At 38.7% G+C, this 18345-nt stretch overlaps 1 protein-coding gene across 1 annotated transcript; it reads left to right on the top strand.

The window, feature by feature from the left end:
• Positions 1-483: 483 nt before the first annotated feature.
• Positions 484-1020, top strand: LOC147923683 (uncharacterized). The gene has a single exon (XM_087496518.1). The coding sequence runs from the start codon at positions 484-486 to the stop codon at positions 1018-1020; it is 537 nt and encodes a 178-aa protein (XP_087352644.1).
• The last annotated feature ends 17325 nt before the right edge of the window (positions 1021-18345 follow it).

The following is an 18345-nucleotide window of genomic DNA, read 5'->3' as shown; positions in this document are numbered from 1 at the left end:
AACCAAGGTAGCCCATTTGGTTCCAGTAAGGAGTACGGACCAAGCACCAGTGTTAGCTGAGAAGTACATAGATGAGATTTTGAAGCTCCATGGAGTGCCAGCGAATATTGTTTCCGATCGTGATCCAAAGTTTGCATCAATATTCTGGCAAGATTTGCAGAGGGCGCTGGGAACGGATGTTCATATGAGCACCTCATTTCACCTAGAGACTGACGGGCAAACGGAGAGGACAATTCGCACCATAGAGGACATGATCCGGCTATGTGCGCTAGAATGGTCATCAGATTGGGAGAAGAATTTGCCATTGTGGAGTTCGCGTATAACAATAGTTATCACTCGAGTACCGGCATGTCGCCATTTGAAGCCATGTACGGAAGGCTGTGTAGAACGCCTTTATGTTGGACAGAGGTTGGAGAGCGGACAAGTTTCAATCACAAGTTGATTGATGAAACGACGGAGAAGATCAAGTTTATCCGAGAGAGCATGAATAAAGCTCAAGATCGCCAAAAGAAGTACGCAGACCGTAAGAGGCGAGAAGTGGAGTTTGAAGTTGGAGACATGGTGTATTTGAAGGTTGCACCACAAAAAGGAAAGGATCGTTTTGGCAAAGTAGGAAAGCTTGCGGTAAGGTTTATCAGACCGTACCGGATTGAGAAAAGAGTTGGCAAGGTAGCCTATCGGTTATCAATGCCCGAGGTTATGCGATTGCATAAAGTCTTCCACGTTTCACAACTACGGAAGCATGTGCCAGATCCTAGAATGATTGTGCTAGAGCCTATCGAGGAGTTGGAGCCAAATCTCACATACCCCGAAGGACCGTTTGGAATAGGGCAAAGAAAGACTCGGAAGTTAAAAAATAGAAGTATTCCTCAAATCCAAGTGTTCTGGGGAAAGCAGAACCGTAAAGTCACCACATGGGAATATGAGGATAGGATGCGTGCCAAGTATCCTCAGTTGTTCGCTGAAGAAGATGAGGCAGGACCGTCCGAACCCTATGGAATTCGGGACGAATTCTATTAAGGGGGGGGGGGGGGAGAATGTAGTGACCCTCACCTAGGGGTAAATTTTTGACGTGATTTCGAGTCCAAAAGACCGAGAAAAAGCAGACAGCAAGAAGAGCTGGAAGTTTGATGAAGGAAAGTCTGAGAAAAGTGTAACGGATCAAGAGTTGTCCGAGTCGTCGGAGACGTACCGCCCGTACCGTCCGAGACGCATCACCCGGCAATCGCCGAGAAATGCCGAGAGTACCGAGTACCCAAGAAAGTGTCGAGTACTCGAGGGAGTTACCGAGTACCCAAGAAAGTATCAAGTACTCGAGGGAGTTGCCGAGTACTCGAGGAAAGTGTCGAGTACTCGAGAAAGTTGCCGATAGCACCAAAGGAAGTTGCCGATGGACGCCGTTAGTTGCCGAGAGAGCTGCCAAGGATCGACGATGATCGACCAAAGGCGAAAGAAGACTTCTCACCATCAAAAATCATATATTTTAAAGGAAGTGAGATGGATGATTATTTTAATCAAGAGAAGTAAGTGGAGTTAGTGGGAGTAATATTTTAATCATGGAAGTTTAGTGGAGAATTAGTGGAGGATTAAAGAATTCCAAAGACTTAAGTGGAATTCAAGGTGTTTAATCAAGGAGCTTCCAAGTGTTGAAGTCCCTCTAATAGGGAGAGTGCATGCGACTCCCATTGGCTGTCTCCACCGCCCACTCGTTCTATAAATATGCTCCCATTCCTTTCATTTTCGCAAAGAGAAAGAAGGGGTAAGTTGAGAGAAAATTGGGAGAGAAAGAAGAGAAGGAGAGAGTGTTTGCAAGAGAAGACTATTGACCAAGACCATCAACGTTAGATCGATAAGGAAATCGACTCTAACCGAAGGAGAGATCCGAGTTGCCGCGAGAAGAGCTTCATCAAAGAAGATCAGTCGACGGTTTACTGTGAGTTCAGGCACATATTTGCATCGGCTTAGATGGAGAGTTAAAAACATCCATCTAGTGCGCGATTTTGCATGTTGCATGTAGATGCATTTACTTGAAGTTCTTTTATGTTTTCTTGTTTAAATGCATGCATAGTGAGGTTGTGCCAGTTACTAGATCGAAATGATCTAGTAACAGAAGGCGAAAATTGGTTGAGTTATTGGTAAGGATATGGGTTTAAGACCCATATGAACTCAAGTAAGATCTTCGGTGAGATCTTAAAACGTTTTAGTCCGCGAGAAATTCCGGCTAAGAGTTGTAAGATTTGGTAGTGCGATCAATCCCGTTCCGTGCCACATGCAGCCGCGACATGCAACACATGTTCGTGTGTGTGCAGGGTTGGTCACGAAGAGCTCGAAGGTTACTGGGCTCGCTACCCTGGCCGAGGCTATTTACACGACGGTGTAATTTTGGCTGATATCCAAAAGCTTGCCTTTGTGGTTGCGATTTGGAGAAATCAGGAGGGGTTGGGGAAGAGGGATGCATACCGGGCCCAAATAAAAATTAAACTTGATAAAACTAACGTTTTATTTCAAGTTGTGTTATTGCATAATGTTGCGTATGGTTGCATGTAATTGCGTTTATTGGTAGAGTGTTTTCTGTTAGCTTGATAGCTTCCGCATGTCATCTCTGTTGGGTGTTGAGATGTTTTGCTTGCTTGCTTGTTAATCGCTTATGCTTGCATGTTGTTTATCAGTGCTTGCATGTTGCTTGTTTATGTTCGCATGTTGTTGTATTTGCGTGCATGTTGATTGTTGATGGGGAATTGGGGTTTGGGATTTATTTCTCTGCAGGAACCCTGAGCTCACTAAGTAATCTTAGATTACTTATGATAATATTGTTGTTCTGCAGGTGACCCTAGAGGGAACTAGAGGGCGTGGTGAACGATAGGACTCCGGAGTAGTTTTCTTTTTGGTGTCTATTGTAAAATAAATGTATGTTTATTTGCGAACCAAACTTTAGCTCTATGCCTTGTGAACTATTTTGTGTAATCGGTTGTGGAAACTTGTTTAAGTTTTAATGTATTCATATTTTCTTTAAAATCTAGTGGGTCGTACTGGTATAGACTTAGTCCGGGTCAGCCCAACGCACGGCGTATCCGTAGGGTTGCAAAGCCTGAAGGATATGTCGTGTGGTCGGGAACCACGCCGAGGGACTGGCCGAAGGGCCTGATTCGTTCTCGTACCCGGCCGGACCTTTGACGAACGTTCCCATAGTAGCGCTTCGGTGCCGTCGGATGGCCTGGGTGGTCATAGTATGGTTCGGGGGCGTTACAATCGTACTCTTTTTCTTCACTCCAATTTTGTCCCACGAGGTTTACCGGAGGAGGTTTTAACGAGGCGAGGAGCTTTAGCACAAACGTTCGAAGCCAAAGACGTTCCCGCGCCAAGGCCGAAGACGTGTCTTTATTTTTACTTATGCATTGCGTTTTGAACAAACTCTAGAACTTTCTCTTTTGTAACGTTAAGTAGTGAAGTGTGTGGTTATTGTTCAAACCACTTAGGGGAGCGACATGTTCTATTTCAGAAGAGAACATGTCAAGGGCAATGTGTGCGGACCGTTGTGAGTCCGCATGTCCCTAGTCTCCTTCTAAACCTAGCACTATTTAAAACCTCTCTTATTTCTTGTAACCGCAGACTTGAATGAAATAAAAATATTTCCAAAGAGAGATTCTTTGACTCTTGTCTCACTCCTTTCCTTAGAATCAATCCAAGGTTGATCTACCGAGAGAACCCTACCCGACCTCGAACCAGGTTCGCCGTCGCTAGTCTGACCGTATTGTGGGGCAAGCCATTCCTCACGTGTCATCGTTCGATCCATCATCGTCTTCATCTCCTCTAACCGAACTGTTTCTCGATTCGCTAGCTGTACCGCAACTCCACCGTCCGTATCGTAGCCGCTAGACCTCGACTTGACCAAAAGTCGAACTTCCAATCCGCTCGTTTGTTTGCTGCCATCTTCTGTTTCCATCGTTTTTTTCACCCTGGAATCGATCCACCGTGTCTTGTCTGAGAGAAGTTGCCCCTAGCTCGTGCGGCTCGAGAGCACTCAATTCCGTCCGCACCGCAAGACGTCCGGCAATCGCATCAGCACCGGTCATAAAATGCTGGCCCACCGGCCAACACAACTAAAATTCAAGATTAAACCACCATCAATTCTCGAGGTCTACATCCCGTCATTATGTTTATACTCACGTCCTAGGCATTGCTTGCTCCCAACTCCTCCACCCTTAGGTCGCAACCTTCGAGCCATACCGATCTCACTCTCAGACCAACGTCTTCAAGTTATACCGTCTCACCCTTGGACCACAATCCTCACGATCTTGGTATCAGGGGAACTACTCATCCCCTCAGGAGAACATCATCCCCTCTGCCACTCGCGGAGCCCTCAGCCCCTCGAGCTATCGGTATTCAGGGAAATCACAATCCCCTCAGGAGCAACAATCCTTAAACATCCCCCGACCAAAAGTACCTCTTGTGGTCCAAGTATAACATTGCAATGTTACACCTGCCCACTCAACTTCTAATATCCAACTGGATTAACCACCCAGCTGCAAAAATATCTGCTCCAACTGCATATATCCACCTATCCGCCTCTCTAGGCTCGATACCTCTTGAGAATAATCTACTACCGGTCATCTACAACTGCTCATCCTCTTAAAATAAGTTGGAAACTCCTCAACATCCGCAGCCCTCGGCTGTACCCCGTCACATGCGGTACAACTGGAGCCTGCACTGGTACCCCTCTCGGTAACCGCTCCAATAGCACGCCAACAGATCCGCCAAGCGATCATCTCGACCATGGGCTCCACCTGGGTTCCCAGCACCCCCGGCATTCTCACCGGCTAACCCTCTCTGGTCCCTCATAATACGCTTGCGACCCTCTGACGTACTTCCTCGTGAAACTCTAGACCACACACTCGCTGGCCTCGAGACCCACCCGACCATGACCAAGACCATGTCCTCGTCCACGACCAACAACTCAAACACCTTTAACCACTGCACTTCCAAGAATAAAGGCTAATAAGCAATCTTAGCATAATACAAAAACACACAAACACAAACTCACCGTGGAATCACACTGTAGGCTCGAAAAGGATGTTCTAGGACTCTATGCCACACACAATTGACTAACTCACATAATCAATCAAAGCATGCAAATCCCAAACATCTACAGCACAAAGCCTAGTGAACCCAAACCTAGAACCGTAAGGGCTCTGATACCAAACTGAAAGGACCCAACATTTTTTATCTTTTAAAATAATAAATAATAAATATATGAATATAATTTAATAAATAAACTACAACTAGTGGTCCCATATCCACTAGCCACCTAACCACAATCACATTCAACAGCGGAAATAACCAATATAAATATCCAATAAAATAACCAATAATAATTCCAAATCATAAACTATTGACCCAAACAACATAAACCAGAGAACCAGCAATCCTAAACAACATTCTAGGACTCAACTCTAGCAACCTAACAGAAGCCAGACAACCAAGCGAACCACTAGAACATCCTCCTCTTCATTGCCATGATTCCAAGATCACACTTTGCCTTTACCTGCACCACAAACACAAATTGCAATGCATGAGTATTTTATAAACACTCAGTAAGGCAATCCTCCCATCTACTGGGCTATACACACAAGCAATAGAGACATCACTAACCATCAACCAACAATCAACAATAACAAACCAGGACTCTGCATCGACCGACACCAGATGGGGATGCATCGACCGACACAAGGTTGCATCGACCAATGCTAGATGCACTTGCAACAATCGATACTCGCACTGTATCGACCAACGCATGCCCGACATAACACGAAAACCCTAGGTGTGACGCGCCGTCCTCGCACTTGCATCGACCGACGCACCAAGTGCAACGACCGATGCAATGCCGAGCATTGTGTTTTCCCCGAAGCTTCTCGCTGGATCTTCGTTCCTACAACCACAAAACTCGATCCCAAGCCACAACAAAGCTTCCTAACGTCCCAAATATCAATCTAACAAGCCTAACAACACATAACAAGCAGATCAGAGAGATCTCTAGCTTAGATAAGCCATGGTCAAGCACTTATCTTTGCCAAGAAGATTCTGAACCTTAAACAAGCAAAACAACGCTCCTAGGAAGCTCCTACAACAATCTCAGCTACAGATCTCTACAGGAACAGCCTCAAATCTCCAGAAATCTCTCAAAACGCTCAAGAACTCTTTTCCTCTCTTCTTTTCTCTCAAAAACGGCTAAACTCGCCGAATGAGACAAAAACACGAGTTAAGGGTTTTTCCTAACCCAAAACGCAGCGTTTAACTTAACTCGTCCGCAGAAAAACCAACCTTGCATCGACCGATGCACATTGTGAATCGACCGATGCAATCCCTAAACCGGGATTTCGGTTCGCAGATGTTACAACATATCAAAAGAAGAATATATTCTTACCAATGGATTCCTAGTACCCATTTCCCAAAACTGTGGGGAAAAAAACATACATGAACATGAGTTAAAGGTACTAATATATTAAAGTGTATTGGACATAAACTTTTGCAGCTACTATAAAAAAGAAAGGGAAACTTTATAAAGAAAACCAAAAACTCGTTCATTTTAGGTAAAACATCTAAAGCCTAATTTTATCCTAATAGATTCGGCTTCAAAGAAACCTATCAACTAGTCTTTCATTGTCTACAATGGACAAATGGTTCAACCAATGAAAGGAAAGATTAGTTGATAAGCATGTTTTGCCGCCGAACCGATTATGGTATGACTTGGCTTCAAAATTTTTACCCAAGATGAATGGATAGCTTGAGATCTTCTTTATATAGGTTTCCGTTTTCCTTTTTATAGTAGCTTCAAACAAGCTTATGTATAATACACTCTAATACACTAGTACTTTTAACTCAGGTTTGTGTAGGTTCCCTTTTCGATAGTTTTGAGACATGGCTACTAAGAATCTAATAACGTTTAAGTTTGAGATATGCTTATGTCCCTCTTTTAATAAGTTTTTATTTGTTGAAATTTCCTTTTGGTTATTTACTGTCTGGGAAAGATATGATGCTTTTGCTATTTGTTAGCTTCTTGTGAATGTATGCCTTTTAGCATAACAATATGATAATTGTGGATTATTAGGGTTATATGTTCTCCCTAAGTGCAAAACGTTTTTCTTACAAAAATATATGTTATGCTTTCAGCTTATAAGATAAGGTAATCAAACTAAATGAGCCATAAGTGAGACAAATTAGCAAAATGAAAAGGATGAAACCTCACTTTGCAATAATAGAATTTTAACCTAAAAATAAATGAGTTTCTTTTTCTAAGAAGCACTTTTGGTATAACCATTACTACTATGACTTAACAACATATACTTCTATAACGATTGTTGAGCCGATAATAGGGCATTCATTAAAGTTGAAACTTTATGACATATGTAAAAGGAAAGAGGTATAACAAATTGAATGACATTATATTTACGATAAATTACTGTTAAAATTTCAAATCTTGAGACCTCAATTATAATCTCATTCGTTTCTATTTTCGTATCGTCGTTATTTCATTAGAACATTTTAGTAATCGATATATTTACTAATTATTTACATGAATTAAGGACAAAATTAACTTTTTGACAATGATGCCATATTTACATCGACTGTAAATTTACCTTGATCAATTTATGACAAATTAATTTTCGTCAATATGTTGATGTTAACCCCATTTAATGCAAATAACCCCATTTAATGCTAAACTAAATCTTGTTATTGTTTTGTATTTTAAGCTAAATTTCATCTAAACTATCAAACAAAAAATATAAAAACTATCGGAGAGTAGTCGTTTAAGCAAGCAAGACATAAACATTGTAAGAAAACCATGTCTAGTGATTGTTCAGTGCCCTATCCAACATCTTATTTGCCTTATATTTTTCTACATCAATTGCTTTTACTTTTATAGTTTCCTTTATGCTGCTTTACATTTTGGATCCGTCAATTTGCATCAATTCTTCATAAAAATTGTGCCATCAATCTTTTTATGTCACTTAGTTTACATTCTACAAAATAAAATAAAATTTTGATTAAGAAATATATTAAACAATACTCTAATATAGCAAAAAGTTGATCAACAAATTTCTAAATAGTGTCTTAAAATCTTGAACAATGATGAACATATAATGAGAGAGTTTCTCTCCTAAATGAAAACCTCAGTGATTTATCCACAAATCTTTGGAACATTAAAATCAATGTAAAGAGATATCTGATAAATGACACCCATGAATTTAAATGTAGAAAATAATTTTAAACCAACGAAAAGAGTTATTTGAATAAAAGAAATGTAAACCAAATTTCAATAAGATCCAAATATATTGTTCCTATAAAGTACATGTATGTTTGGTTAAGAAATGACCTAAGAAGTGATCTATCAAACTAAAAGAAAACAAATCCATGCCAAATTTTAAAACGATACTAATATTCTATTGTTTATTTGTGCACGAACATTAGTTGCAAACAATTAATTTGAATAGATATCGTAATTAAAAATATGTATATATATACATATATATATGAAAAAAATTCTTAGATTTAAATATTATCATCTAAATTTGAAAAAATGATGCTTCTAAAATTATATATAGCTACCAACACATAGATTTCAAAATTTATAAAAATGAAAAAATTATTGAAATATCAGTATTAATTATTTCAATTCGAGAATACTGTAATAAAATAATATATAATTTATCAGATGATTTCGCACTAGAATTCTTTAAAAACTAATATCGAATACACAGTTTCCAAGCAAAATCTGTTAGAAAACTTATGAAATGTTTCATATTTGTGAAGAAAAGGTTCATAGCTATATATTATAAGAACTACATGAACTAGATTTGATTAGAATTTTGTTGCGATTTTTTCTCTTTCCCACTAGCATTAATTATTAAATTTAATTATTTATTGCCATAAAAATCCTCTTATTTAAAAATGGTCAAAGTAAAACATGTATCAATGTAAAAAGTGTGGACTATGGACCATTTTCACACCCAATGTATAACTTAGCGATGGACATATTAACCAAATCTGATATCTGAACCTGAAAAAAAAAAAACAATGAATGAAAAAGTTAATAATCTGATTTGATAATTCTTGATACGTCAAATGATGTTAAAATTGTTAATTCGAATTGAGAAAATTTATTTCTAGATTTCGTTTTCTAAACTTCCTCTCCTAAGCAAATAAATATTTTTTTTCACCATGTTGTAGAACACAATGCATGCACAAAATCATCAACATCAAAGATATATTTTGATACTTTAACATATATTAAACGATAGGAGACACAAACAACTATAGATCATCCTCAACAAGCATTATATTTCTTTCATTGTCTTTAAAATAATGTTCTTTAAAGACAACAAAGGAAATATGATGCTCGTTGGAGATGATCCATGGTGGTATGTATCTATTATAAAGTATTGAAAACAAAAATGTTAATGCTGAGGGTTGTGTCCATGCAGTAAGTTATGCAATATAACAAATAAAATATTTATATGCTCAAGGAAGAAAGTTAAGAAAGAAATTCAGACAAAAGTTCTCACAAGTTATTTAACATCCATTAACGTACCATGAGACATCAAATAATATAACTAACCTCACTCATCTTTTTTTTTGCTTTCATATCATGCATGTCTTTCGAGCAATCAAGACAAAAGCATGTATGTTGAGTGTGTGATGGATCCGTCGATTTCCATCAATTCTTCTTACAATTAGTGTCACAAAGTTTTTTATGTCTCTTAGCTTTCTACAAGATTAAAAAAAAATGATTAATAAACAGTAAAATATATTGTAATATTGCCAAGTACGCTCAGAAAAATTCTAAATATTATGTTAGACTCCTGATCAGTGCTTAAACAGATTTTGAGAGATCCCTACAAGAACTCAATGCTTTATCCACAAATTTTCAATGCATATAACAATTTCAAAAAAATGTAAAAATCCATTTGAATAGGTGGTGTCAATAAATTTCAGAAAATAAATTCAAATTAACATTAGAGTTTGAATAGATAGATTGACAGCCAATGTTTGTTAGGATCCAAAGATCTTGTTTGTCTAAAGTATATGTTTGCTTAAGAAATAATACATCAAACTTCATAAAAGACACGCAAAATTATATTATAAAAAACTTGTACTAATAAATTTATGATTAACGTGAAAGCTTTTGTAAACATTTTAATCTGAAAAGTTTTTGTGCACGAAACTTTGATTCATAATTAACATTATATATAGTTTGAGGGCGGAATATTTTTGAAATACAAGAAACTAGATACTTATGAAAACAAATTCGTGTTAAAAAAAACTTCATCTAGATTCTAAAAACATGATGCTTCTAAGATTAGATGCAGCTCCAAACACAAAGATTTCAACATATATAATAAAAACAATTGAAATAGCAATAGTAATTATGCCAATAAACAGTTTGCATGTAAAAACAATTGAATAAACAATTTGTATGTAAAGATCTGTTGGAAAACTTCTAAAATGCATGATCTCTTTCTTCTGCCCCAAAATATATATATTTATATAAATAAAATTTCTCTAAATCTTTGTAATTTTATAAAAACTACATGAAATATTTTTTAACTATATTAATAATTTTGTTTGGATTTGTTTCCCTTTTTATTATAAATTATTTAATGTAAATATCTATTGCCATTAGATACTCTTATTTTGAGGTAATAATTTAAAATTGGTCAAATTAAATCAACTCTCACTCTTAAAAGTGTTGACTGTGGACCACACACAGATATTTATTTACTTTTTTCAAATGTGAATGGTTTATTTCTCTTTTTATCTATGTTTTTATTGTAATCATATTTTTCTATATTATTTGGTTATGGAAAAAAAGATTAGGGATCCTATTTGGTCTCTAAAATTAATAGTCATTTTAAAGAATAAGTTTCTATATAATATACTTGTATAAAGATGAATACAAAATTTACTTTGATGATTCCTATTAAAAAATTATTTAAGATCTTTGTTTTCTACACCCTTTTCACTACATCATCAAATTCAATACTACCCCTCAAAATCAAGGAGGTGATAGAGTACGTAGAGAGTGGAAAAAATACCTTGAGATTAACATATTTTAAGATTTTGATAGAAATGAAAAAAGAATAATGAAAAAACCCCATGCAGTTGGATATATTTACCATAATGGGTTTCAGAGAACACCTTTGTGGAAGTTAGAACCATATTAATCGCTTGGAAGCATATAGCTTAGAAGAAGTTGAAGGGAAGCATTTAGCTTAGAGAAAAAGTCTTAATATTAGTAAATGAAACATGGTTATATTCATTTGTTTAATACGCTAAATCTTCTTTGTGATTATTTTTATCATTCAAGTTGTTTTCATATCTAAATTCACCGTGGCTGAATCTTTGGACATGCCCAGAAATTTTCAACCGAGCATAAATTCTCCAATTAGTGTTCCTCAGTTTAGTTATTGTGTTGCAGTATAAAATTCCAAATATCCTTTTGGTTGGCTAATTAGTGAATCAATTTTACCCATGTCCAAAATGAACTACAACAAACAAAATAAATATGTAACTAGTATTTCTTTCATTGGTTGAAGGTTCTTGTTTATTGAGACCAACTGATCATATCAGAGAAAGGTACATTTATATTTTTCTAAAAAAGGAAAGTTTTGCACTTAAAGGAGAATGAATAAGCATTAGAATCCATGATTGGGAACATAATGTTTCATTTTGAAAGACATTCGTATCAAAAGATCCAACAATAGCAATAGCATAATATCTTCCCTATATAATAATTAACCAAAAGTATATGGACAATTTAAAGATAGAAAACCTCTATATATATAATACATATCAAAAGTAAAATATATTTATACCTCAAACTTGGTCACCAATGGATTCCTAGTACCCATTTCCCAAAACTGTCGGGAAAAAAACATACATGAACTTGACAAAAAAAAAACATACATGAACATGAGTTAAAGGTACTAATATATTAAAGTGTATTGGACATAAGCTTTTGCAGCTACTATAAAAAAGAAAGGGAAACTTTATAAAGAAAACCAAAAGCTCGTTCATTTTAGGTAAAACATCTAAAGCCTAATTTTATCCTAATAGATTCGGCTTCAAAGAAACCTATCAACTAGTCTTTCATTGTCTACAACGGACAAATGGTTCAACCAATGAAAGAAAAGATTAGTTGATAAGCATGTTTTGAATTTATTGCAGCCGAACAAAAGTATTGCAGCCGAACCGATTCTGATATGACGTGGCTTCAAAATTTTACCTAAGATGAATGGATAGCTTGAGACTTCTTTATATAGGTTTCCCTTTTCTTTTTTATAGTAGCTTCAAACAAGCTTATGTATAGTACACTCTCATACACTAGTACTTTTAACTCAGGTTTGTGTAGGTTCCCTTTTCGATAGTTTTGAGACATGGCTACTAAGAATCTAATGACGTTTAAGTTTGAGATATGCTTATGTCCCTCTTTTAATAAGTTTTTATTTGTTGAAAATTTCTTTTGGTTATTTACTGTCTGGGAAAGATATGATGCTTTGCTATTTGTTAGCTTCTTGTGAATGTATGCCTTTTAGCATAACAATATGACAATTGTGGATTATTAGGGTTATATGTTCTCCCTAAGTGCAAAACTTTTTTTCTTACAAAAATATATGTTATGCTTTCAGCTTATGAGATAAGGTAATCATACTAAATGAGCCATAAGTGAGACAAATTAGCAAAATGAAAAGGATGAAACCTCACTTTGCAATAATAGAATTTTAACCTAAAAATATATGAGTTTCTTTTTATAAGAAGCACTTTTGGTATAACCATTACTACTATGACTTAACAACATATACTCCTATAACGATTGTTGAGCCGATAATAGGCCATTCATTAAAAATGAAACTTTATGACATATGTAAAAGGAAAGAGGTATAACAAATTGAATGACATTATATTTACGATAAATTACTGTTAAAATTTCAAATCTTGAGACCTCAATTATAATCTCATTCGTTTTTATTTTCGTATCGTCGTTATTTAGAACATTTTAGTAATCAATATATTTACTAATTATTTACATTAATTAAGGACAAAATTAACTTTTTGACAATGATGTCATATTTACATTGAATGTAAATTTACCTTGATCAATTTACGACAAATTAATTTTCGTCAATATGTTGATGTTAACCCCATTTAATGCAAAACTAAATCTTTGTTATACTTGTTTTTGTATTTTAAGCTAAATTTCATCTAAACTATCAAACAAAAAATATAAAAACTATCGGAGAGTAGTCGTTTAAGCAAGCAAGACATAAACATTGTAAGAAAACCATGTCTAGTGATTGTTCAGTGCCCTATCCAACATCTTCTTTGCCTTATATTTTTCTACATCAATTGCTTTTACTTTTATAGTTTCCTTTATGCTGCTTTACATTTTGGATCCGTCAATTTGCATCAATTCTTCATAAAAATTGTGCCATCAATCTTTTTATGTCACTTAGTTTACATTCTACAAAATAAAATAAAATTTTGATTAAGAAATATATTAAACAATACTCTAATATAGCAAAAAGTTGATCAACAAATTTCTAAATAGTGTCTTAAAATCTTGAACAATGATGAACATATAAGGGCATCCGCAATGGGGGAACACTTTAGGATGTTCTTAGAGTAAAAATATTATGAAAATAATTTAAGATCAGTAGTTAAGATCTTTTGTTAAAAAGTTAATTATTGGGAGAACATGTTTAAGATCATAAGATTTAATAATATAATATTCTTAAACATATTACATTTATAAAAACTGTAAAAATAACATTTAAATTGCAAACTTATAAAACTTGTACTAAAATTCAAAATACAATACCAAATTTTTATGAAACAAAAAAAAAACATTAAAGATTAAAAAAAAAAAAACATATTACTTAATTAAAACAAACAAATATTTTATTTAATTAATACATAGTTTAAATCAAATCCTCTTTTAATTTGTAAAAAAATTGTTTGCAAAAAATTGTCTCCAATCACAGCTTGCCACGTCAGCTTAGAACTGAACCTAAATCAGTTCTACATCAAGAACTAGACAACATGTTCTTATGCCACTATTCATTATATTTATAATTTTAATGGGCTAAGAACACACCAAGTGTTCCTCCATTGCGGATGGCCTAATGAGAGAGTTTCTCTCCTAAATGAAAACCTCAGTGATTTATCCACAAATCTTTGGAACATTAAAATCAATATAAAGAGATATTTGATAAATGACACCAATGAATTTAAATGTAGAAAATTGTAACGCCCGCAAACCAATTTGTGTATTTTTGGTGTGGGTGTCGATCGACACCCTTGGTGGCATCGATCGACACCAGGTTTTCCGGTTTGGTCGGGTTTGATTTAATTGCCGAATTGGTTCGGTTTGGTTTGATTTAAAACCCTAATCGTGTGTTAAGTGTCTGGGGACGAAAGAAGGGTTTCAGAAAGTTTCATTTGTCGCCGTTGAGTGAAAAGAAAGAGAGAAAAGAGAGAAAAACTTTTTCTGGGATTTCTGGGCTTGTTCTTGGTGATTTTGGAGAGATCTGAGGCTGTAGGAGTGTTAGCTGTTGCTGGAATCGAAGGGGAAGCTTCTGGAGGTGTTGTTTTCCACGTTTCTCAATCCAATCTTCCTGTTCTTGAGGTGAGTGCTTGACCATGGTTGATCTAAGCATGAGATCTCTCTTGTTTGAGTGTTTTCCTTGTTGTTTTGTGTTGTTTTGTGCTTGGGTTCGTTGTTTGTGTGATTTCTAGTGAATTCCAAGATGGATAGACTTGATTGGAGTCGATTTTGGGTTGATTGGAGTCGGAGTTCATCGCTGGGATTCGCGCAGATCGTGTCTGCAGAGGAGGCATCGATCGACACTCATGAGCATCGGTCGACACCAATTTGATGGGCATCGGTCGACACTGTTTGGCATCGGTCGACACCTTGTTGTAGCATCGATCGACACCGTTTGGCATCGGTCGACACTAGTCTTATCCGAGACTTGTTTTTCTGGTTTGATGTATTGTTGTGTGTTGTTTGTTTTGCTTGAACTTGAGGGTCTCATCTGCTTGTGTGTATAACCCAGTAGATGGGAGGATGGCCTCACTAAGTATTTATGATAATACTTACGCATCTCAATTGTTGTTTGTGGTGTGCAGGTAAAGGAAAAGTGTGATCGTGGAATCAAGGGCTATGAGGAGGAGGATGTTCTAGAGACTTGATTGATTGTGGTCTAGCTGTTGTTAGGTTGCTAGATTAAGTCAAAGGAACATTGTAGGATGTTAGTTATTGGTTATTGGATTTGAATGTTGGAATTCTTTTGGTTTAATGGAATTTGTTTTATTTGATTATCCGCGGTTATTGATTGATGTTAGGATGTTAGTGGGTATGGGACCACTAGTAAATTAAGGTATTAAAAAAAAAAAAAAACGGGAAGGGTTGTTTCATTTTGGTATCAGAGCCCTTACGGTTCTAGGTCTAGGGTTCATTGTGCTTTTGCTGTTGATGTTTAGGATTACATGCTGTAATTGATTGTGTGATTGGGAATTGTGTGTGGCATGAAGTCCTAGAACATCCTCTTCGAGCCTGATTGTGATTCCACGGTGAGTTGTGTTTCTTGTGTATTAGAATTATTGTTTGCTTAGCCTTCTGTTCTTGGATGATACAGATGGTTAGGGGTGAGGATGCTGTTGGTCGCGGTCGTGGTCGTGGGCGTGGTCGTGGTCGTGGTCGGGGACGAGGTCAGGTTCCTGAGGCCAGTGTGAGTGTGACCCAGAGCATGGCCAGTGAGGAGGTGGCGGAGTCACAGGTTCATCCTAGTGTGTCTGGAGACCAGGCTGGTTTGGGTGACGGTAGGGCGGATGGGCCCGGTGTCGGTCACGGTGTTGCCCCGGGTGTGGGGGTTGCAGCGGGAGGTGCTCCAGGCAGGGAGGATGTCTTGATGGACTTGCTAGCTCAGGTAGCTCAGGCTTTGCAGCGACTTCCAGCAGTTGTGCCGCCAGTGGTTGGTGGGCAGGATCCAGTAGTGCCGCCAGTGGGTGGTGGACAGGTTCCAGTGGTGCAGCCTGCAGCGGGTTTGCAGGCAGGTGTGCAGCCGGGGGCCGAGGTAGTGGATGCTCAGTATGTTCGGATGATGGAGCAGCTGCGGCATGTGGGAGCAGGGTATTTCTCAGGAAGTACCGATCCGAGTGTAGCGGATGAGTGGAGAGAGCGGATGGAGGATATTTTCCTTTCGCTTAGGTGTCCCGACCGGTACAGGGTGGATCTGGCAGTGTTTTACTTGTCAGGAGATGCACGTGTGTGGTGGAGGTCGGTGACAGCACGGAGAGTGCAGAGGGGTATGTCTTGGGGAGATTTTGTGGGGGAGTTTAACTCCAAGTATTTTCCTCAGGAGGCTCTTGATCGTATGGAGGCACGGTTCTTGGGTCTGACTCAGGGGAACCATACAGTGCGGGAGCTGGATGCAGAGTTCAGTCGGCTTGTAGGGTATGCAGGCAGGGCATGGGAGCCAGAGGCGGCTCAGGTGCGGAGGTTTTTGTTGGCTATGCGGGATGATTTGAGGACTCAGTGTAGAGTGAGGAGTTATGCTACGAGAGCAGAGCTGGTTGAGGTTGCAGCTGGGATAGAGGATGACTTGAGGTCACAGGTGGTTGTGGTCAGTTCTTCAGTGCAGCCACAGCAGTCCCAGCCGTCTTCTGTTCCTAGCAAGGGCGGCAAGCCTGCGCAAGGGCAGAAGCGGAAGTTTGATGCTATGCAGAGGTCGAGGCACGGGGGTGCGAGATGCTTTGGGTGTGGTAGTAGGGACCACAAGGTGACTAGCTGTCCACAGAGAGGTGAGCAGCGGGCAGTGACAGAGCAGCGGGCAGTGACGGAGCCGCGGACCGATACTCGAGTGTGTTACTACTGCAGAGAGACGGGGCATATCAAGCCTCGTTGTCCCAAGTTGCAGCAGAGGGCAGTAGCAGTGTTGCAGGCTGGAGCTCAGCCAGGGGTGCAGCAGGGTGTGCAGCCGGTGGGTTGGATTGAGCCGACGACTCAGGTGTACTCGACCCAGGAGCCCGGTGGCACTAGTGCAGGAGCGATCACAGGTATAACTTCTGAGATTCGAACTTAGTCAATTCAATAGTTCAGATTATATTTGTTTTTGCTTGGGTCAAGTGTTAGGTTCTCAACACATGAGATTTGTGTAGGGACCTTGTTGGTGGGCGGGTTTAAGTCCCATGTTATGTTTGATTCTGGAGCTTCTCATAGCTTCATTACTCCGGAGTGTGCCGTGAGTGCGGGGATCAGAGGGGATTCTGGAGAGCGTTCAGGAGTTGTCAGAGTTGCTGGAGGCAAGTTTCTGAGGGTTATTGGACGAGCTGGAGGAGTTGATATTCAGATCGCAGGAGAGTCGTGGCCAGCAGATTTGCTTATCAGTCCAGTGGAGTTGTATGACGTCATTCTTGGTATGGATTGGTTGCATCGGTATAAGGTGCATTTGGATTGCTATCGGGGTAGGGTGGAGTTTGAGCGTCCAGGAGGGAAGTTGGTTTTTCAGGGTATTAGACCGACTTCGGGGAGTCTCGTGATCTCAGCCGTTCAGGCAGGGAAGATGATCGAGAAGGGCCGTGAGGCCTATCTGGTTACTATATCTATGCCAGAGTCAGTGGGGAAGTCTACGGTTAGCGGTATTCCGGTTGTGGAGGACTTTGAGGATGTGTTCCAGTCATTGCAGGGATTACCACCATCTCGGTCTGATCCTTTTACCATTGAGCTGGAACCGGGGACGATGCCGTTATCCAAGGCTCCTTACAGGATGGCTCCAGCAGAGATGGCAGAGCTGAAGAAGCAGCTGGAGGATTTGCTGGGCAAGGGTTTTATCCGTCCTAGTTGTTCACCGTGGGGAGCTCCGGTGTTGTTTGTTAAGAAGAAGGATGGGAGTTTTCGGTTGTGTATTGACTACCGGGGTTTGAACCGAGTTACTGTGAAGAACAAGTACCCTCTCCCGAGGATTGATGAGTTGTTGGATCAGTTGAGGGTGCTACTTGGTTCTCCAAGATCGACTTGGCTTCAGGTTATCATCAGATCCCTATTCATGAGGCAGATGTGAGGAAGACAGCCTTCAGGACGAGATATGGGCACTATGAGTTTGTGGTGATGCCGTTTGGGTTGACAAACGCGCCAGCTGCGTTTATGAGATTGATGAACAGCGTGTTCCAGGAGTTTCTGGACGTGTCAGTCATCATTTTCATCGACGACATCCTGGTATATTCTAAGAGTCCTGAGGAGCATGCAGTACATCTGAGAGCAGTGTTGGAAAAGCTGCGGGAGCAGAAGTT

The sequence above is a fragment of the Camelina sativa genome, chromosome 17 (genome assembly GCF_030686135.1).
Source record: "Camelina sativa cultivar CO46 ecotype springtype chromosome 17, ASM3068613v1".
Classification (NCBI taxonomy): domain Eukaryota; kingdom Viridiplantae; phylum Streptophyta; class Magnoliopsida; order Brassicales; family Brassicaceae; genus Camelina; species Camelina sativa.
The sequence above is the reverse complement of the archived record's forward strand: the minus strand, read 5'-3'. Positions and strand labels throughout refer to the sequence as shown.

Bases quoted from the DNA above. Each gene is read 5' to 3' on its own strand.
- LOC147923683 (XM_087496518.1), top strand. From the start codon at position 484: ATGAATAAAGCTCAAGATCGCCAAAAGAAGTACGCAGACCGTAAGAGG.